Source organism: Oncorhynchus mykiss, chromosome 16 (assembly GCF_013265735.2).
Source record: "Oncorhynchus mykiss isolate Arlee chromosome 16, USDA_OmykA_1.1, whole genome shotgun sequence".
In the NCBI taxonomy this organism is placed as follows: domain Eukaryota; kingdom Metazoa; phylum Chordata; class Actinopteri; order Salmoniformes; family Salmonidae; genus Oncorhynchus; species Oncorhynchus mykiss.
The window spans coordinates 74,824,967-74,847,022 of NC_048580.1; the positions used below are offsets into that span (position 1 = coordinate 74,824,967).

General features: G+C 45.5%; 1 protein-coding gene across 1 annotated transcript; it reads left to right on the top strand.

Moving 5' to 3' along the window:
• Positions 1-334: 334 nt before the first annotated feature.
• On the top strand, positions 335-21,019 carry LOC110510930. Its single transcript, XM_021592081.2, has 3 exons — positions 335-501; positions 18,540-19,120; positions 20,135-21,019. Exons 1-3 carry the CDS (start codon positions 403-405, stop codon positions 20,589-20,591), a joined length of 1,137 nt encoding a protein of 378 aa, XP_021447756.1. The 5' UTR covers positions 335-402; the 3' UTR covers positions 20,592-21,019.
• Positions 21,020-22,056: the final 1,037 nt, after the last annotated feature.

Consider the following 22,056-nt stretch of genomic DNA (forward strand, 5'->3'; position numbering starts at 1 on the left):
CTGCTGTATGTCTCCTTGTACACATATTAGATTGACTCGTGGTTGTCTAGACGATGATTCTACGTAATGGATTTCACTGCCTGCTGTGGAACAGCATTGTCATGGTGTTTCCATCCTACACAAATAGGGCATCCAGCATCTGTGTTTCTTCAGACACTCATTTATTATATTCCTCACGTATTCTTCACCATCTCTGTGCTCTCATTATCCCTCTCTCCTTTTCTCTCCTCCCGCCGCCCTCTCTTTCTCATGTCCCTCCCCTTCTCTCTGTATGCTAAGCTCCTCCCCCCGCCCTCTCTTTCTCGTGTCCTCCCTCCCTCCTGTGTTCATCTCTCCTTGCTCACAGGGTGACAGTCAGTGTTGGTTTTCTCCTCGTTGGGGCAGCCTCATCTCTCCTGAAGGATGTCGGGCCCTCTGACTAACAGCTGCAGCTTTAGCTCTGTGCTCTTCCTGCTGTCTCTCTCCGTGGTCCTCCTCCCACCGCTGCGGCTGGACGCTAAGGTAAGAAAAGAGAGATGGACTCACAGAGACAGTCCGAGACACGCTAGCATCACCAACAGCTCATAATCACATCACATAATTCTATTAGATTCTGTTGGAATCAGCGTTACCACCCTTGACACATATATTTATGTATTGTTGGGTTCACAGGAGGCTGGTGGCACCTGAATTGAGGAGGACGGGCTCGTGGTAATGGCTGGAGCGAAATTAGTGGAATGGTATCAAATACATAAAAAAAAACATGGTTTTCATGTGTTTGATACCATTCCATTCGCTCCGTTCCGGACGTTATGATGAGCAGTCCTCCCTTCACCAGCCTCCTGTGGCTGGGTTATGTTGTTTGAATGCGCTGTTGATCCTTGGAGGCATGTTTTTCTCCGTTTGTTGCGTGTCAGGGATGATGAGTCATCAATAAGCTAACTGATTATTCTGTAGTTGCCATGGTGCCGTGAGGAATCCTTGACACAGAGCTCTGTAAATATTGCAGACATTGCTACATGTTTTTAACTTTTAAGTGTTTTGTTGTTGCATTTTTTTAGTATTTTTTTTTGCTAACCTACTTTATTTTTTTTGCTAATTAGCCCCTTAGGGGTGATGGCGAAGAAGAAAAAACAGTCAGGTTTATCCGTTCCCCCAGTGTGTTTATCCGTTCCCCCAGTTTGTTTATCCGTTCCCCCAGTGTGTTTATCCGTTCTCTCAGTTTGTTTATCCGTTCCCTCAGTGTGTTTATCCGTTCCCCCAGTTTGTTTATCCGTTCCCCCAGTTTGTTTATCCGTTCCCTCAGTTTGTTTATCCGTTCCCCCAGTTTGTTTATCCGTTCCCCCAGTTTGTTTATCCGTTCCCCCAGTTTGTTTATCCGTTCCCCCAGTTTGTTTATCCGTTCCCCCAGTTTGTTTATCCGTTCCCCCAGTTTGTTTATCCGTTCCCTCAGTGTGTTTATCCGTTCCCTCAGTTTGTTTATCCGTTCCCCCAGTTTGTTTCTCCGTTCCCCCAGTTTGTTTATCCGTTCCCTCAGTTTGTTTCTCCGTTCCCCCAGTTTGTTTATCCGTTCCCTCAGATTTTTGATTGGGTCCTCTCTTCTCCTTATCTAGGCTACCATTACAGACCCGCTTGACCAATAACATTGCAGCCTAAATGTAATTATATTTAGTTAATGAAATGCTTAAAATTGTGATTATTACTGGCAATTCTATAATTTCTAGGTGAACGTGTTGTCAACGCAAAATGTTATTTCTTTGTTATGAAAATGGAGCCAGAACCACTTTAAACCATCTATCTGTGCCTGGTTGACTACGTCACACAAGATGTTCATCACGCAAGATGTTCATCACACAAGATGTTCATCACACAAGATGTTCATCACACAAGATGTTCATCACGCAAGATGTTCATCACACAAGATGTTCATCACGCAAGATGTTCATCACACAAGATGTTCATCACACAAGATGTTCATCACACAAGATGTTCATCACCCAAGATGTTCATCACGCAAGATGTTCATCACGCAAGATGTTCATCACACAAGATGTTCATCACCCAAGATGTTCATCACGCAAGATGTTCATCACGCAAGATGTTCATCACGCAAGATGTTCATCACGCAAGATGTTCATCACACAAGATGTTCATCACGCAAGATGTTCATCACGCAAGATGTTCATCACACAAGATGTTCATCACACAAGATGTTCATCACGCAAGATGTTCATCACGCAAGATGTTCATCACGCAAGATGTTCATCACGCAAGATGTTCATCACACAAGATGTTCATCACACAAGATGTTCATCACACAAGATGTTCATCACGCAAGATGTTCATCACGCAAGATGTTCATCACAAAAGATGTTCATCACGCAAGATGTTCATCACGCAAGATGTTCATCACACAATATGTTCATCACACAAGATGTTCATCACACAAGATGTTCATCACACAAGATGTTCATCACGCAAGATGTTCATCATGCAAGATGTTCATCACACAAGATGTTCATCACGCAAGATGTTCATCACACAAGATGTTCATCACACAAGATGTTCATCACACAAGATGTTCATCACGCAAGATGTTCATCACGCAAGATGTTCATCACGCAAGATGTTCATCACACAAGATGTTCATCACACAAGATGTTCATCACGCAAGATGTTCATCACACAAGATGTTCATCACACAAGATGTTCATCACACAAGATGTTCATCACACAAGATGTTCATCACACAAGATGTTCATCACACAAGATGTCACACAAGATGTTCATCACACAAGATGTTCATTACACAAGATGTTCATCACACAAGATGTTCATCACACAATATGTTCATCACGCAAGATGTTCATCACACAAGATGTTCATCACACAAGATGTCCATCACGCAAGATGTTCATCACGCAAGATGTTCATCACACAAGATGTTCATCACGCAAGATGTTCATCACACAAGATGTTCATCACACAAGATGTTCATCACACAAGATGTTCATCACACAAGATGTTCATGACGCAAGATGTTCATCACACAAGATGTTCATCACACAAGATGTTCATCACGCAAGATGTTCATCACACAAGATGTTCATCACACAAGATGTTCATCACACAAGATGTTCATCACACAAGATGTCCATCACACAAGATGTTCATGACGCAAGATGTTCATCACGCAAGATGTTCATCACACAAGATGTTCATCACACAAGATGTCCATCACACAAGATGTTCATCACACAAGATGTTCATCACGCAAGATGTTCATCACACAAGATGTTCATCACACAAGATGTTCATCACACAAGATGTTCATCACACAAGATGTTCATCACACAAGATGTTCATCACACAAGATGTCACACAAGATGTTCATCACACAAGATGTTCATTACACAAGATGTTCATCACACAAGATGTTCATCACACAATATGTTCATCACGCAAGATGTTCATCACACAAGATGTTCATCACACAAGATGTCCATCACGCAAGATGTTCATCACGCAAGATGTTCATCACACAAGATGTTCATCACGCAAGATGTTCATCACACAAGATGTTCATCACACAAGATGTTCATCACACAAGATGTTCATCACGCAAGATGTTCATGACGCAAGATGTCACACAAGATGTTCATCACGCAAGATGTTCATCACACAAGATGTTCATCACACAAGATGTTCATCACACAAGATGTCCATCACACAAGATGTTCATGACGCAAGATGTTCATCACACAAGATGTTCATCACGCAAGATGTTCATCACACAAGATGTTCATCACGCAAGATGTTCATCACGCAAGATGTTCATCACACAAGATGTTCATCACGCAAGATGTTCATCACGCAAGATGTTCATCACACAAGATGTTCACCACACAAGATGTTCATGACGCAAGATGTTCATCACACAAGATGTTCATGACGCAAGATGTTCATCACAAAAGATGTTCACCACACAAGATGTTCATGACGCAAGATGTTCATCACACAAGATGTTCATGACGCAAGATGTTCATCACACAAGATGTTCACCACACAAGATGTTCACCACACAAGATGTTCATCACACAAGATGTTCACCACACAAGATGTTCACCACACAAGATGTTCATGACGCAAGATGTTCATCACACAAGATGTTCACCACACAAGATGTTCACCACACAAGATGTTCACCACACAAGATGTTCACCACACAAGATGTTCATCACACAAGATGTTCATCACACAAGATGTTCACCACACAAGATGTTCATGACGCAAGATGTTCATGACGCAAGATGTTCATCACACAAGATGTTCACCACACAAGATGTTCACCACACAAGATGTTCACCACAAAAGATGTTCATCACACAAGATGTTCATGACGCAAGATGTTCATCACGCAAGATGTTCATCACACAAGATGTTCATCACACAAGATGTTCATCACACAAGATGTCACACAAGATGTTCATCACACAAGATGTTCATCACACAAGATGTCACACAAGATGTTCATCACACAAGATGTCACACAAAATGTTCATCACACAAGATGTTCATCACACAAGATGTCACACAAGATGTTCATCACACAAGATGTTCATCACACAAGATGTTCATCACACAAGATGTTCATCACACAAGATGTTCACCACACAAGATGTCACACAAGATGTTCATCACACAAGATGTTCATCACACAAGATGTCACACAAGATGTTCATCACACAAGATGTCACGCAAGATGTTCATCACGCAAGATGTTCATCACACAAGATGTTCATCACACAAGATGTTCATCACACAAGATGTTCACCACACAAGATGTCCATCACACAAGATGTTCATCACGCAAGATGTTCATCACACAAGATGTTCATCACACAAGATGTTCATCACACAAGATGTTCATCACACAAGATGTTCATCACACAAGATGTCACACAAGATGTTCATCACACAAGATGTTCATCACACAAGATGTCACACAAGATGTTCATCACACAAGATGTCACACAAGATGTTCGTCACACAAGATGTTCATCACACAAGATGTCACACAAGATGTTCATCACACAAGATGTTCATCACACAAGATGTTCATCACACAAGATGTCACACAAGATGTTCATCACACAAGATGTTCATCACACAAGATGTCACACAAGATGTTCATCACACAAGATGTTCATCACACAAGATGTTCATCACACAAGATGTCACACAAGATGTTCATCACACAAGATGTTCATCACACAAGATGTTCATCACACAAGATGTTCATCACACAAGATGTCACACAAGATGTTCATCACACAAGATGTTCATCACACAAGATGTCACACAAGATGTTCATCACACAAGATGTTCATCACACAAGATGTTCATCACACAAGATGTCACACAAGATGTTCATCACACAAGATGTTCATCACACAAGATGTTCATCACACAAGATGTCACACAAGATGTTCATCACACAAGATGTTCATCACACAAGATGTCACACAAGATGTTCATCACACAAGATGTTCATCACACAAGATGTTCATCACACAAGATGTCACACAAGATGTTCATCACACAAGATGTTCATCACACAAGATGTCACACAAGATGTTCATCACGCAAGATGTTCATCACACAAGATGTTCATCACACAAGATGTTCATCACGCAAGATGTTCATCACACAAGATGTTCATCACGCAAGATGTTCATCACGCAAGATGTTCATCACACAAGATGTTCATCACACAAGATGTCCACCTGCCTAACGCAGGGATGAGAGTGCGTCATTGCTCCTGTTAACACCGAAGCCTCTTGGAAATGATGCACAGGAAATGCAGATGCCTTTTAGTTTCTGCCTCCAGTGAGGGACGTGCACCATTCTCAATGAGAGAAACACGTCCAGGTTTTACTGGACGTGGCCCTGTCTTTATGGGGGTAAAACACTGGTGGTGGGGGATGAGAGGCGCACAAACCAGACAACTATTCAAGTTTTCCAAGTGGCATGAATCCGAGTTGGCACAAAATGTGACCTATTTGGCTTGCATCGCATAAACATGCATCATTCAGTTACGACTGCTAGTTAGGATCCTGGCTTTTCAGGTTATTGACATTACATTGCCTTATTTAGGGTCTTGCACACTTAAATACATCATCGTGTAGATTCTAGAACACCATCTCCCACCAACTACATCATCGTGTAGATTCTAGAACACCATCTCCCACCAACTACATCATCGTGTAGATTCTAGAACACCATCTCCCACCAACTACATCATCATGTAGATTCTAGAAGACCATCTCCCATCAACTACATCATCATGCGGCAGGTAGCCTAGCGGTTAAGAGCGTTGAGCCAGTAGCCGAAAGGTCACCAGTTTGAATCCCTGAGCCCGCAAGGTGGAAAAATCTGCTGTTCTTCTCTTCAGCAATGCAGTTAAACCCCAAACAACTGCTCCCCGGATGCTGATGATTAAGGCAGTGTATTATGAAAGGTGCTTGGTTTCCATAAACAAATGTAGTTCTCTAGCTAGATAGTTAGCTAGGTAACGTTAGCTACGCTACCTCAGCTTGGTAATACGTGGTTCAATAGAATCAATAGATGGTGCGGCACACAATCTAATTAGCAGAACCTACTGCTGCTGGGAAGAGGAGCTAGCTGCTATGGCAACAGGCTTCTGAGGGCGCAGGCTTTGTCCATCACTGTAAAATACAACACACACACACAAACACACACACACACACACACACACACTCACACATTATCTCTGGCTCTCTGTCTCTCTCTCTCTGGCTCTGTCGCTCTCCCTCTGGCACTCTCTCTCTCTCTGTCGCTCTCTCTCTCTCTCTCTCTCTCTCTCTCTCTCTCTCTCTCTCTCTCTCTCTCTCTTTCTGTCTCTCCATCCCTCTCTCTCTCTGGCTCTCTGTCTCTCCATCCCTCTCTCTGGCTCTCTCTCTCTCTGTCTGGCTCTCCATCCCTCTCTCTCTCTTTGGCCCTCCATCCCTCTCTCTCTCTCTCTGGCTCTCTCTCTCTCCCTTTCTCTCTCTGGCTCTCTCTCCATCTCTCTCTCTGGCTCTCTGTCTCTCTCTCTCTCTCTCTCTCTGTCTCTCTCTCTGGCTTTCTGTCCCTCTCTCTCACAATTCAATTCAATTTATTGGCATGGGAAACATATGTTAACATTGCCAAAGCAAGTGAAGTAGATAATATACAAAGTGAAATAAACAAAAAAAATGAACAATGGCGTTTGTTCTCACTGGTTGCCCTTGTCTTGTGGCAACAGGTCCCAAATCTTGCTGCTGTGATGGCACACTGTGGAATTTCACCCAGTAGATTTGGAAGTTTATCAAAATTGGGTTTCTTTTGGAATTCTTTGTGGATCTGTGTAATCTGAGGGAAATATGTCTCTCTAATATGGTCATACATTTGGCAGGAGGCAAGGAAGTGCAGCTCAGTTTCCACCTCATTTTGTGGGCAGTGTGCACATAGCCTTGTCTTCTCTTGAGAGCCAGGCCTGCCTACGATGGCCTTTCTCAATAGCAAGGCTATGATCACTGAGTCAAAGCTTTCCTTAAGTTTGGGTCAGTCACAGTGGTCAGGTATTCTGGCACTGTGTACTCCCTGTTTAGGGCCAAATAGCATTCTAGTTTGCTCTGTTTTTTTGTTAATTCTTTCCAATGTGTCAAGTAATTATCTTTTTGTTTTCTCATGATTTGGTTGGGTCTAATTGTGCTGCTGTCCTGGGGCTCTGTAGGGTGTGTTTGTGAACAGAGCCCCAGGACCAGCTTGCTTAGGGGACTCTTCTCCAGGTTCATCTCTCTGTAGGTGATGGCTTTGTTATGGAAGGTTTGGGAATCGCTTCCTTTTAGGTGGTTGTTGAAGTTAACGGCTCTTTTGTGGATTTGGATAATTAGTGGGTATCGGCCTAATTCTGCTCTGCATGCATTATTTGGTGTTTTAAATTGTACATGGAGGATATTTTTGCAGACTTGTATATGTATATGTTTTTGCTGTTTGTTCTTTGTTATAGAGCCACAAAGATTGGAGAAGTGGTTTACCCATACATCTCCATTTTGGATAGATAATTCTTCGTGTTGTTGTTTGTTTAGTGTTTTCCAATTTTCCCAGAAGTGGTTCGAGTCTATGGATTCTTCAATTACATTCAGCTGATTTCTAACGTGCTGTTCCTTCTTTTTCCGTAGTGTATTTCTGTATTGTTTTAGTGATTCATCATAGTGAAGGCGAAGACTCAGGTTTTCTGGGTCTCTATGTTTTTGGTTGGACAGGTTTCTCAACTTCTTTCTTATGTTTTTGCATTCTTCTTCGTCAAACCATTTGTGATGGTTGTTCATTTTCTTCGATTTTCTGTTTGACATTTTTAGATTTGATAGGGAAGCTGAGAGGTCAAATATACTGTTTAGGTTTCTACTGCCAAGTTTACACCTTCACTATGACTGTGGAACGTTTTGTCCAGGAAGTTGTCTAATAGGGATTGAATTTGTTGCTGCCTAATAGTTTTTTGGTAGGTTTCCAAACTGCATTCCTTCCATCTATAGCATTTCTTAATATTACTCAGTTCCTTTGGCTTTGATGCCTCATGATTGAGTATTGCTCTGTTCAAGTAGAGTGTGATTTTGCTGGGGTCTGATAGGGGTGTCAGTGGGCTGACTGTGACCGATCTGAGAGACTCTGGGTTGAGGTCAGTGATAAAATAGTCTACAGTACTACTGCCAAGAGATGAGCTATAGGTGTACCTACCATAGGAGTCCCCTCGAAGCCTCTCACTACCTGGGCATATGTGTGACTTCCATGTTGGGGCCCTCTTTGCGGGGGTGGGGTGCATGGGGTGGGCAGGAGGGGCATAGGTCTGATCTGAGGGGGCCTAAATGGCGTGTGGGCATGGTTGACTTGGGGGGGGTGTTGATTGGTTGGGGTGCGGATGTGGCTGGTGGTGTTGTGGTCTGGATGTAGGTCCTTTCGGCGTGGGTCTGGGGAGGGGGGCGTCCAGCAGGTCTGGGAGAGTGTCTCGCTGGTCTGGGCGGGGTGGCTATTGATCTGTTGCTCCTGTGTGAAGTGTTGGGGCTGCGTTTGAGAGCGATGTCCTTTAGGGTCCGAGCGAAGGTGGGCACTGCTGCCTTGTAGAGGTGGACCTGGTCATAAAGGCTGTCCGGGGTGGAGTGGTGGGCCAGGAAAACATTTGGTTCTGAGGCACAGTCATGGGAAATACTTGCGTTTACCCGCAGTATGGTAGGTAGCAGGGTGGAAGTCTTTTGTGGTAGCAGGGTGGAGATAACCACATGTGCGTTGGGTTGCTTTTGTGGTAGCAGGGTGGAAATAACCACATGTACGTTGGGTTGCTTTTGTGGTAGCAGGGTGGAGATAACCACTTGTTGGGGAAAGTAGAAGAAGCTTTTTCAATCACTCCCTTCAGTGCTGTGGCCACCCTTTCCTGCTGTGTTTTCAGGTCGTTCGTGTCTGTGTGTATTATTATGTGACTGGGTGACCCTAGTTGGTCCTCAGACAGAAGGTCTAGGGCGCTATGGGTGTATGGACACCAGAGTTTAGACACACTGTGTTTGGGGAAAAGGGTCTTTCTTGTGGATATTTCCCGTTTGAGTCCATAAGGAGTGTCTGTGTCTTGTGTATGTCCTCAGTGGGTGTGGGGGGGGGTTGTTCTTGTCTATCAGGGTGGCTGACAGGGGGGGTGCTCAGAGGGGGTGAGATCCCCTGGGCTTGGGGTTCTTAATATGTCTGTCCCGCTGTGATATCGATGTGTTCAGGGTCTGGGGTGGGCTGTTCTGCATGCTTCTCTGCGGGGGGTGGCCACCTCTCTAATGGGTTGTTCTCTGTCACACGCCATCCCCATCACCCTCTCCTCCAGCAGTCTGATCCTCTCCTCTAGTGCTCGGTTCTTCTCCTGCTCCAGCTCTTTCTCTTGTAGATGTTGTCTCACCACAGTCCAGAGTGCAGATATGTCTCTCTCCACCTCCAGCTCTCCGGGTCTGGTTAAGGGGGTGTTGTTGTGCTGGACTGTTGTCTAGGTCTGTGCTGACTAGAATGTAATCACCTGCTGTTCCAGCTCCACCTGCCTTACCACCAGCTGGGTGAATGTATCCTTCATTTCAATGAGGGAGTAGTAATCTGTGCTGGGAGGTTGACTTTCCGCTTGGGGTTGCTTGTTTGTGGGGTTATATAATTAAGAGGTTTGGTCTGACCTGCTCGGGTGGGGGTATCTTTATCAAGGGAGAGCTTCTCCTGCTGGGCTAATTATTTAATAAGGTGAAAGTCCAGCTGAAACTGTTTGGGGTTACCCTGTACCAATACTGTTCCAGACTTATAGAGGTTTATATTAGCTGACTCAGAGTCCTCGTTGTCTAGTATCCTGAGTTGCCACCGCTCGGTGACACCCCATCTCTTAACAGAGGGGTAGTGTGCTAATATAGCACTGTGCCATGCCAGGGGATGGTTTGTGTGGAAGATGAGGTTGCTGATGTTCCCATTTTTATAATAGTCAGCAAAAAGTGTCTCTTGATTTTGCATAATGAGCTTTATTTTGTGATCATTTCGTGTGTTATCATTCATTACATACACAAGGTACTGTATTTTAATTACCTCTGAACAGCGGGAGGGAGCTTCTAAGGCCTCTCCATTTGGTTGGAGTAGACTGTGCGACTCTCCTGCCATTGTTGGGCTAAAGGGCTTCGACATTCTTACTTGACACGTCAGTGCTAATTGAAGTTGTATCAAGCTTTAGCAGCCTTCATTTAGCATTCAGTCATAATGTAATGTATTTTTCTTCTTGGCTGTTGGAAATAAAATATAGCTTCAGACTGAACATGACTCACTCAGTTCCAGGTTGGACGGTGTTTTCAGGTTTCTGTTGTTTTCCAGAGCCTTTGCTGTATAGCGTTTCTCTGGCTCTCTGTCCCTCTCTCTTTCTCTGGCTCTCTGTCCCTCTCTCTCTCTAGTCTGCCTTTATTAATGACAGTTTCTACACATTTGGCAGTGAAACTGTTCATCTTAGACTAACGTGTTCCATTCAAAGATGTGTAGATGTCTTTAAAGATGTGTAGATGTCTTTAAAGATGTGTAGATGTCTTTAAAGATGTGTAGATGTCTTTAAAGATGTGTAGATGTCTTTAAAGATGTGTAGATGTCTTTAAAGATGTGTAGATGTCTTTAAAGATGTGTAGATGTCTTTAAAGATGTGTAGATGTGTAGATGTCTTTAAAGATGTGTAGATGTCTTTAAAGATGTGTAGATGTCTTTAAAGATGTGTAGATGTCTTTAAAGATGTGTAGATGTGTAGATGTCTTTAAAGATGTGTAGATGTCTTTAAATTTGTGTAGATGTCTTTAAAATAATATATTATGTGGCGAAAAGACAAGTGGGGGACATTTTTCATGAATTTGAGTCACCCAAGAGATTGATTGGCTAGTAGCTGGGGACATTTTGAAGGAGGGTGTAATATGAAGGAGATGCTATTGGAAGGGAAGTACTGCTGTATAAGATGTAACCAGAACAGCCCGTAGTGCAGAATGTTTTTGTAGCGTGAGTCAGCATGATGTAGAAGTCATAATAATAATCATAATAATACTAATACTAATACTAATAGTTTTAGAGAAGTCAGTACAGTGTTAGGATTATAATGGATAGAGAGAAGTCACTACAGTGTTAGGATTATAATGGTTTTAGAGAAGTCAGTACAGTGTTAGGATTATAATGGATAGAGAGAAGTCACTACAGTGTTAGGATTATAACGGATAGAGAAGTCACTACAGTGTTAGGATTATAATGGATAGAGAGAAGTCACTAGAGTGTTAGGATTATAATGGTTTTAGAGAGAAATCAGTACAGTGTTAGGATTATAATGGTTTTAGAGAAGTCACTACAGTGTTAGGATTATAATGGATTAGAGAGAAGTCAGTACAGCGTTAGGATTATAATGGTTTTAGAGAGAAGTCACTACAGTGTTAGGATTATAATGGATTAGAGAGAAGTCAGTACAGTGTTAGGATTATAATGGTTTTAGAGAGAAGTCAGTACAGTGTTAGGATTATAATGGTTTTAGAGAGAAGTCACTACAGTGTTAGGATTATAATGGTTTTAGAGAGAAGTCAGTACAGTGTTAGGATTATAATGGTTTTAGAGAGAAGTCACTACAGTGTTAGGATTATAATGGTTTTAGAGAGAAGTCAGTACAGTGTTAGGATTATAATGGTTTTAGAGAGAAGTCACTACAGTGTTAGGATTATAATGGATTAGAGAGAAGTCAGTACAGTGTTAGGATTATAATGGTTTTAGAGAGAAGTCAGTACAGTGTTAGGATTATAATGGTTTTAGAGAGAAGTCACTACAGTGTTAGGATTATAATGGTTTTAGAGAGAAGTCAGTACAGTGTTAGGATTATAATGGTTTTAGAGAGAAGTCACTACAGTGTTAGGATTATAATGGATTAGAGAGAAGTCAGTACAGTGTTAGGATTATAATGGTTTTAGAGAGAAGTCAGTACAGTGTTAGGATTATAATGGTTTTAGAGAGAAGTCACTACAGTGTTAGGATTATAATGGATAGAGAGAAGTCACTACAGTGTTGGTCTGCAGTGTATCATGAGGTATGGTCTGCAGCGCATCATGAGGTATGGTCTGCAGTATGGTCTGCAGCGCATCATGAGGTATGGTCTGCAGCGCATCATGAGGTGTGGTCTGCAGTATGGTCTGCAGCGTATCATGAGGTATGGTCTGCAGTATGGTCTGCAGCTTATCATGAGGTATGGTCTGCAGCGTATCATGAGGTATGGTCTGCAGCGTATCATGAGGTATGGTCTGCAGTATGGTCTGCAGCGCATCATGAGGTATGGTCTGCAGCGTATCATGAGGTATGGTCTGCAGCGTATCATGAGGTATGGTCTGCAGCGTATCATGAGGTATGGTCTGCAGCGCATCATGAGGTATGGTCTGCAGCTTATCATGAGGTATGGTCTGCAGTATGGTCTGCAGCGCATCGTGAGGTGTGGTCTGCAGCGTATCATGAGGTATGGTCTGCAGCGTATCATGAGGTATGGTCTGCAGTATGGTCTGCAGCGCATCGTGAGGTGTGGTCTGCAGCGCATCATGAGGTATGGTCTGCAGCGTATCATGAGGTATGGTCTGCAGTGTATCATGAGGTATGGTCTGCAGCGTATCATGAGGTATGGTCTGCAGCGTATCATGAGGTATGGTCTGCAGCGTATCATGAGGTATGGTCTGCAGTGTATCATGAGGTATGGTCTGCAGCGTATCATGAGGTATGGTCTGCAGTATGGTCTGCAGCGTATCATAAGGTATGGTCTGCAGCGTATCATGAGGTATGGTCTGCAGTATGGTCTGCAGCGTATCATAAGGTATGGTCTGCAGCGTATCATAAGGTATGGTCTGCAGCGTATCATAAGGTATGGTCTGCAGTATGGTCTGCAGTGTATCATGAGGTATGGTCTGCAGTGTATCATGAGGTATGGTCTGCAGTATGGTCTGCAGCGTATCATGAGGTGTGGTCTGCAGCGTATCATGAGGTATGGTCTGCAGCGCATCATGAGGTATGGTCTGCAGTATGGTCTGCAGTGTATCATGAGGTATGGTCTGCAGCGCATCATGAGGTATGGTCTGCAGTATGGTCTGCAGTGTATCATGAGGTATGGTCTGCAGCGCATCATGAGGTATGGTCTGCAGCGTATCATGAGGTATGGTCTGCAGTATGGTCTGCAGTATGGTCTGCAGTATGGTCTGCAGCGTATCATGAGGTATGGTCTGCAGCGTATCATGAGGTATGGTCTGCAGTGTATCATGAGGTATGGTCTGCAGTGTATCATGAGGTATGGTCTGCAGCGTATCATGAGGTATGGTCTGCAGTGTATCATGAGGTATGGTCTGCAGTGTATCATGAGGTATGGTCTGCAGTATGGTCTGCAGCGTATCATGAGGTATGGTCTGCAGCGCATCATGAGGTGTGGTCTGCAGCGTATCATGAGGTATGGTCTGCAGTGTATCATGAGGTATGGTCTGCAGCGTATCATGAGGTATGGTCTGCAGCGTATCATGAGGTATGGTCTGCAGTGTATCATGAGGTATGGTCTGCAGCGTATCATGAGGTATGGTCTGCAGTATGGTCTGCAGCGTATCATGAGGTATGGTCTGCAGTATGGTCTGCAGCGTATCATGAGGTATGGTCTGCAGCGTATCATGAGGTATGGTCTGCAGTATGGTCTGCAGCGCATCATGAGGTATGGTCTGCAGCGTATCATGAGGTATGGTCTGCAGTATGGTCTGCAGCGTATCATGAGGTATGGTCTGTAGTATTGTCTGCAGCGCATCATGAGGTATGGTCTGCAGTATGGTCTGCAGCGTATCATGAGGTATGGTCTGCAGTATGGTCTGCAGTATGGTCTGCAGTGTATCATGAGGTATGGTCTGCAGTATGGTCTGCAGTATGGTCTGCAGCGTATCATGAGGTATGGTCTGCAGCGTATCATGAGGTATGGTCTGCAGTGTATCATGAGGTATGGTCTGCAGTATGGTCTGCAGTGTATCATGAGGTATGGTCTGCAGTGTATCATGAGGTATGGTCTGCAGTGTATCATGAGGTATGGTCTGCAGTATGGTCTGCAGTGTATCATGAGGTATGGTCTGCAGTGTATCATGAGGTATGGTCTGCAGTGTATCATGAGGTATCCTAACTCAGTGTGACACTTCCTTAACATTAGAGATCGTGCACCAGCTTCTGTTAAAAAAACTAAAACACCTCCTCCCTTAAAACACCTCCTCCCTTAAAACACCTCCTCCCTTAAACCATCTGGTCTCGACGATGCATGGAGAAGCCCACCAGATTATACAGCACCAGTCAACAGTTTGGACACACCTACTCATTCAAGGGTTTTTCTTTATTTTTACTATTTTCTACATTGTAGTATAATAGTGAAGACATCAACACTATGAAATAACATGGAATCATACAGTAACCAAAAAAAAGTGTTAAACAAATCAAAATATATTTTATATTTGAGCTTCTTAAAAGTAGCCACCCTTTGCCTTGATGACGGCTTTGCACACTCTTGGAATTCTCTCAACCAGATTCATCCCTTCGCCTTAAAAAACACACAAAAAACTTCAGCACCATCAACACTCACAGACCTCACAATGCAGCAGCAGCACTGTGAGTCATAACACTATCTCTGTGAGTCATAACACAAACTCTGTGAGTCATAACACTAACTCTGTGAGTCATAACACTAACTCTGTGAGTCATAACACTAACTCTGTGAGTCATAACACAAACTCTGTGAGTCATAACACTAACTCTGTGAGTCATAACACTAACTCTGTGAGTCATAACACTAACTCTGTGAGTCATAACACAAACTCTGTGAGTCATAACACTAACTCTGTGAGTCATAACACTAACGCCATCACAGTCGTATTTCTGGCAACACTCTCTGACTCATTCAGTACATACAGACCCAAGGGCCCTGGCTGGATGAAACACACCGAACCAATCTGGTCAGATCTTTAACCACCTAGCTAGCCAATCAAACTACGTCTTCTCCCAGCCAACCAATCAAGCCACGTCAAGCCTTTATTCATTATTAACCACCTAGCTAGCCAATCAAATCTCCTCGGAGTCATAGGTAACCATAGGTTGAATCCATAATCACTGGGCAACGTAATGGATGTTATTAACACATACAGCACTTTCCATCAGGTCTCAGAAGTCCGCTTTACATTTTATAGGGGTGACTCACCTCAATCCTAACAAATCTGTACTCATAAATAATTCAATTAAAATCTATACTAGTGTAGCCACCGACATCCCTAACATAGATCATACCACCTGCTTTACAACCAACAGAAGTAGCAGCATTCTAAACACTTTTAAGAAGAAATAGCGTGATTATTTGTCTACAGAAGAACATTCTGTGCGAGATCAAGGATGATAGGTAAGGTTTTATAAATCACAGGAGAACGTTCTGGCTGGAGCCCTAGTGCTGTAGTCAGCAGATCCTGAGTTATGAAAACAGTCCTGGCTGGCAGTTTCCCCTAAGGAAGAGAGGAGAGGATGAGAGATAGATAGAGGTTGGGGAGGTGGGAACTTCTGAGACCCCGATCCAGCCTCACCCGTGTGTGTGTGTGTGTGTATGTGAATAAGGGCACACTATTTGTTGAGCAGCACTGACCCCACACTCCTCTGACTCACTCTACAAATGAAAGGATGTGTGTGGGAGAAGTGAGGATTGTACAGGAGGAGAGGAGGAGGGGACAGGACAGGCAATAAGAGGAGAGAAGGAGGGGTGGAGGAGAGGAGGGGAGGACAGGCAATAAGAGGAGAGAAGGAGGGGTGGAGGAGAGGAGGAGGAGGGGACAGGACAGGCAATAAGAGGAGAGAAGGAGGGGTGGAGGAGAGGAGGAGGGGAGGACAGGACAGGACAGGCAATAAGAGGAGAGAAGGAGGGGTGGAGGAGAGGAGGAGGGGAGGACAGGACAGGACAGGCAATAAGAGGAGAGAAGGAGGGGTGGAGGAGAGGACAGGACAGGCAATAAGAGGAGAGAAGGAGGGGTGGAGGAGAGGAGGAGGGGACAGGACAGGCAATAAGAGGAGAGAAGGAGGGGTGAAGGAGAGGAGGAGAGGAGGAGGGGACAGGCAATAAGAGGAGGGGTGGAGGAGAGGAGGAGAGGAGGAGGGGAGGAGGGGACAGGACAGGCAATAAGAGGAGAGAAGGAGGGGTGGAGGAGAGGAGGAGGGGAGGACAGGACAGGACAGGCAATAAGAGGAGAGAAGGAGGAGAGGAGAGGAGGAGGGGACAGGACAGGCAATAAGAGGAGAGGAGAGGAGGAGGGGACAGGACAGGACAGGCAATAAGAGGAGAGAAGGAGGGGTGGAGGAGAGGAGGAGGGGACAGGACAGGCAATAAGAGGAGAGAAGGAGGGGACAGAAGGGTAAAGAAGAAGGAGGGGTGGAAGAGAGATAAGGACGGGAGGAGATGAGCAGATGATGAGAGGAGGGTAAAGGAGTTGGGGAGGGGAGGAGAGTAGAGGAGTGGAAGATGGGGGGAAGGGAGGAAGAGAGGAGAGGAGGAGAGGAAAGGAGGGTAAAGAAGAAGGAGGGGAGGAAGAGAGGAGATAAGGAGGAGGAGAGGAGGTGAGGGTAAAGGAGGAAGAGGGATGGAAAAGAGGAGTGGAGAAGAGTATAGGAGGGGAAGACAGGAGGAGGCGAGGAAGAGAGGAGAGGAGGAGAGGAAAGGAGGAGGAGGGGAGGAAGAGAGGAGATGAGGGTAAAGGAGGAGGAGGGGAGGAAGAGAGGAGGGGGGACGGGGGGGTGGAGAGTTCGATAGGAAAAGAGGAGAGGAAGGGAGGAGCGATGGGAAAAACTAGTTTAAAGCCTGTCATTAAAGTGAGAGCTCTTCTTCCACACGTAGGTTGAACTCTCAAAAGGTTTCTAACCTCAAGGGTCGTTCCTGGTTAAATAAAGGTTAAATAAAAAAGCTACTGAGCAATGCTATATGTCACTGTCTTATTGTCAACATATATGATTACGTTTAACGACAAAAGCATATATATTAGCGTTAGCATTAGCCACCTAGCTAACGTTAGCCAGAACAAATTGGAATTCGTAACATATCATACGCTTTGCAAATTCGTTAGTTTATCAAAATTGTTTTGGAATTCTTTGTGGATCTGTGTAATCTGAGGGAAATATGTCTCTCTAATTATGGTCATACATTGGGCAGGAGGTTAGGAAGTGCAGCTCAGTTTCCACCTCATTTTGTGGGCAGTGAGCACATAGCCTGTCTTCTCTTGAGAGCCATGTCTGCCTACGGGCGGCCTTTCTCAATAGCAAAGCTATGCTCACTGAGTCTGTACATAGTCAAAGCTTTCCTTAATTTTGGGTCAGTCACAGTGGTCAGGTATTCTGCCGCTGTGTACTCTCTGTGTAGGGCCAAATAGCATTCTAGTTTGCTCTGTTTTTTTGTTAATTCTTTCCAATGTGTTAAGTAATTATCTTTTTGTTTTCTCATGATTTGGTTGGGTCTAATTGTGCTGTTGTCCTGGGGCTCTGTAGGGTGTGTTTGTGAACAGAGCCCCAGGACCAGCTTGCTTAGGGGACTCTTCTCCAGGTTCATCTCTCTGTAGGTGATGGCTTTTTTATGGAAGGTTTGTGAATCGCTTCCTTTTAGGTAGTTGTAGAATTTAACTGCTCTTTTCTGGATTTTGATAATTAGTGGGTATCGGCCTAATTCTGCTCTGCATGCATTATTTGGTGTTCTACGTTGTACACGGAGGATATTTTTGCAGAATTCTGCGTGCAGAGTTTCAATTTGGTGTTTGTCCCATTTTGTGAAGTCTTGGTTGGTGAGCGGACCCCAGACCTCACAACCATAAAGGGCAATGGGCTCTATGACTGGCTCTATGACTGAAGTATTTTTAGCCAAATCCTAATCTCTCTCTCTCTCTCTCTCTCACTCTCTCTCTCTCTCTCTCTCTCACTCTCACTCTCTCTTACTCTCTCAGTCATTGTCTGCTGCCCGTGGCGTGGAGGGACAAGGTCTGGACGCCACAGGAGGCGGGGTCAGGCGTCTCCGCAGAGACCTCCGTGATTCGCTGCCGTACGAGGCCGGGATGATGTCCTATCCTGGGGAGTCGGCTGACGTCCTGACCCGGCGGGGGGGTAACGAGCTGCTCTACCAACCAGAGGAGTGGAGGGGGCAGGGCTTAGGACAGGCTCTGCAGCAATTGGTGGAGAACGACCAGAGGCGGGAGCAAGAAACAGCATACTTGGCCGGGTTGCTCCGCCTCCTCAGTGAAGTCGATGTCCAGGGGCCCGGAGAGGAGGGCGGTGAGGAGATCCAGGGGCCAGGGGACTTCCAGGTGCCCTATCCCCCAGACTACGATGAGACAGAGCAGGGGATGAGAATGGGAAAGCCCCAGGCTGCAGCTCCATGGCAGGGCCTACTGGACCCCCAGCTCACCCAGGCTCTGCTCAACAGATACAGGCAGGAGAGGCTGCAGCAGCAGGCCGGGTTACCAGGACTACCAACCGCCATCAACAGGCTTGAAACAGGCAGCCAGGACCGAGACGAGGAGGCTCTGAGGTAAGGAGAGAGAGAACGGAGAGTGAATGGAGAGAGAGATGGGGGCAGAGAGTGAGAAGAGAGGGGTGGGGGGGCAGAGAGAGAGGAAGAGAGGAGAGAAAGGGGGGCAGAGAGAGAGAGGAGAGAGATGGGGGCAGAGAGTGAGGAGTGAGGGGTGGGGGGCAGAGAGAGAGAGGAGGGAGATGGGGGCAGAGAAGGAGGAGAGAGGGGTGAGGGGTCAGAGAGAGAGAGAGAGAGGAAGAGGACAGAGAGAGGGGGGCAGAGAGAGAGAGAGAGGGGAGAGAGATGGGGCAGAGAGTGAGGAGAGAGGTGAGTGGGGCAGAAAGAGAGGAGAGAGATGGGGCAGAGAGTGAGGAGAGAGGGGGGGCAGAGAGAGAGGGGAGGGGGGGCAGAGAGAGAGATAAAGAGGAGAGGGGGGGCAGAGAGAGAGAGGAAGAGGACAGAGAGAGGGGGGCAGAGAGAGAGAGAGGAGAGCGATGGGGCATAGAGTGAGGAGAGAGGGCAGAGAGAGAGAGGAGAGAGATGGGGCAGAGAGTGAGGAGAGAGGGGAGGGGGGACAGAGAGAGAGGAGAGAGATGGGGCAGAGAGTGAGGAGAGAGGGGGGACAGAGAGAGAGGGGAGGAGGGGCAGAGAGAGAGGGGAGGGGGGGCAGAGAGAGAAAGAGGAGAGAGATGGGGCAGAGAGTGAGGAGAGAGGGGAGGGGGGGCAGAGAGAGAGAGGAGAGAGATGGGGCAGAGAGTGAGGAGAGAGGGGAGGGGGGGCAGAGAGAGAGGAGAAGAGGAGAGGGGGGCAGAGAGAGAGAGGAAGAGGAGAGGGGGGGCAGAGAGAGAGGAAGAGGACAGAGAGAGGGGGGCAGAGAGTGAGGAGAGGAGAGAGATGGGGCAGAGAGAGAGGGGAGCGTAAAGAAAGAAAACGACATATGTAGTTAGTGAATATAGAGTAGCTAGCAGGGTATAATGTTTGCGTTGTAAATGTAAAACGTTGTTCATGTGTTCTTCATGCTCCCTGCTCTAGATACCTGGTATCTAAGGTCCTTTCCAACATCAGTCCCACCAAGCCCCAGGGTTCATCAGGCCGCAGGGCAAGGAGAGACCTGGTGTCTGTGTCTGGAGGTGGTGGAAGGGTCCGAGCTTCCTCCAGCCCAGTCCTCCACAGGTCCCGTCGCTCCCTCGACTCCCCTCCTTCCCCTTCCTTAAACCGGGAGCACTCTGTGGGGCTGCTGAGGGTCAAGAGGCTGGGGGACATGGAAGGGGTGGTGGTAGAGGGGCCTGGTGGGCCGGGGGGAGAGAGGGAGGGCCACAGGACCCCCGACCACATGGTGGAGCTTCAGAGAATGAAGAGGATCGACAACGAACTGCAGCCCCAGCCTGGTGGGAGACCCAGCCGCAGGAGACGAGCCCTGAACTACGACCCCATAACCTATGACCCCGAGCTGCTAATCCAACACATTCTACACTACCTGCCACAGTAGAGAGGGAGAGATGGAGAGGGAGAGATGGAGAGGGAGACAGATGGAGAGACAGAGAGAGAGAGAGACAGAGAGAGAGAGAGAGAGAGAGACAGAGAGAGAGAGAGAGAGAGAGAGAGAGAGAGAGAGACAGAGAGAGAGAGAGAGAGAGAGAGAGAGAGAGAGAGATAGAGAGAGAGAGAGAGAGAGAGAGATGAATAACCTAATGCTCATAAACAGTGTATAAAAAATGTAGCTTCAATCAAAGTGTTCTGATATCATTATTTGACTTGAGTTGTTTGGAAAGTGAAGAATAGAATAGACCAAATAAGAAGTGTCACAACACAAAGTAATCTTTCCCTGTTGTATTCGTGGAATACCACGACACCAGGCGTCAGACATGGCTACGTTTCTACGGTGACAAGAATTGGTTATAGTGATGCGTAAATGTGTGAAATATAAAGGTTTATAGCAGGCCCTCTAATAAGAAATAATGCAGCTCAGTAGTGCTAATATCATTTATTTATATAATTTATATAATATAATATAATTTATTTTTCTAATATAATTTGCAGTGAAAATATCTGGTGTTAAATGTTCTGTCGCACAGGTCGTAAATCACTGTTCGCACACCGTAAATCCCCACGGTTTAAATCACCTCATAGTCCAGCAGTACTCAGCTAACAGCTTCGTTATTGGTCTCCTTCCAGACCCAGAGTCCACACAACCGTATAGCGCTGAGAAGAAGAAAGGGAAAAAAACACGGGAGATTTTTTACAGAGAAGAACTGTTGAACAACAGGTCCCATATCTGTTTTGTGTGTTGTCAAGCCTGTTTGGCATAACTATAAGGAGTTGACAAGAGATCGGAAACGGACTAGGCACTCCGACAAGAAATGTTGTGATTTCATTCAAAATGTGTATTTTAATTGTTGTGCTGCAGATGTTAGGCTCCTTTCCCGATTTATCCTCTCTGTTTTGCACAGTAGAGACAGGCTCCTTTCCCGATTTATCCTCTCTGTTTGGCACAGTAGAGATAGGCTCCTTTCCCGATTTATCCTCTCTGTTTGGCACAGTAGAGATAGGCTCCTCTGATTTATCCTCTCTGTTTGGCACAGTAGAGATAGGCTCCTCTGATTTATCCTCTCTGTTTGGCACAGTAGAGATAGGCTCCTCTGATTTATCCTCTCTGTTTGGCACAGTAGAGATAGGCTCCTCTGATTTATCCTCTCTGTTTTGTACAGTAGAGACAGGAAGAGGTATGCACAAGGGTCACGCCTGACCCAACACGTTGAATAGCTGTATCGCGTCATTGCCTGTCAATCGTCAAGACAACGGTACACTCACCATGGCACTTGTTGTTTGAGGTATGGTTGCTAATGAGATGACTCTCTCTCTCTCTCTCTCTCTGTGAATTTCTCTGTGATCGATAGGAAAGGTTCAGTCTTAAGTCTGCAGAACTGATGGTAATGGATATATGTTATCGCTAA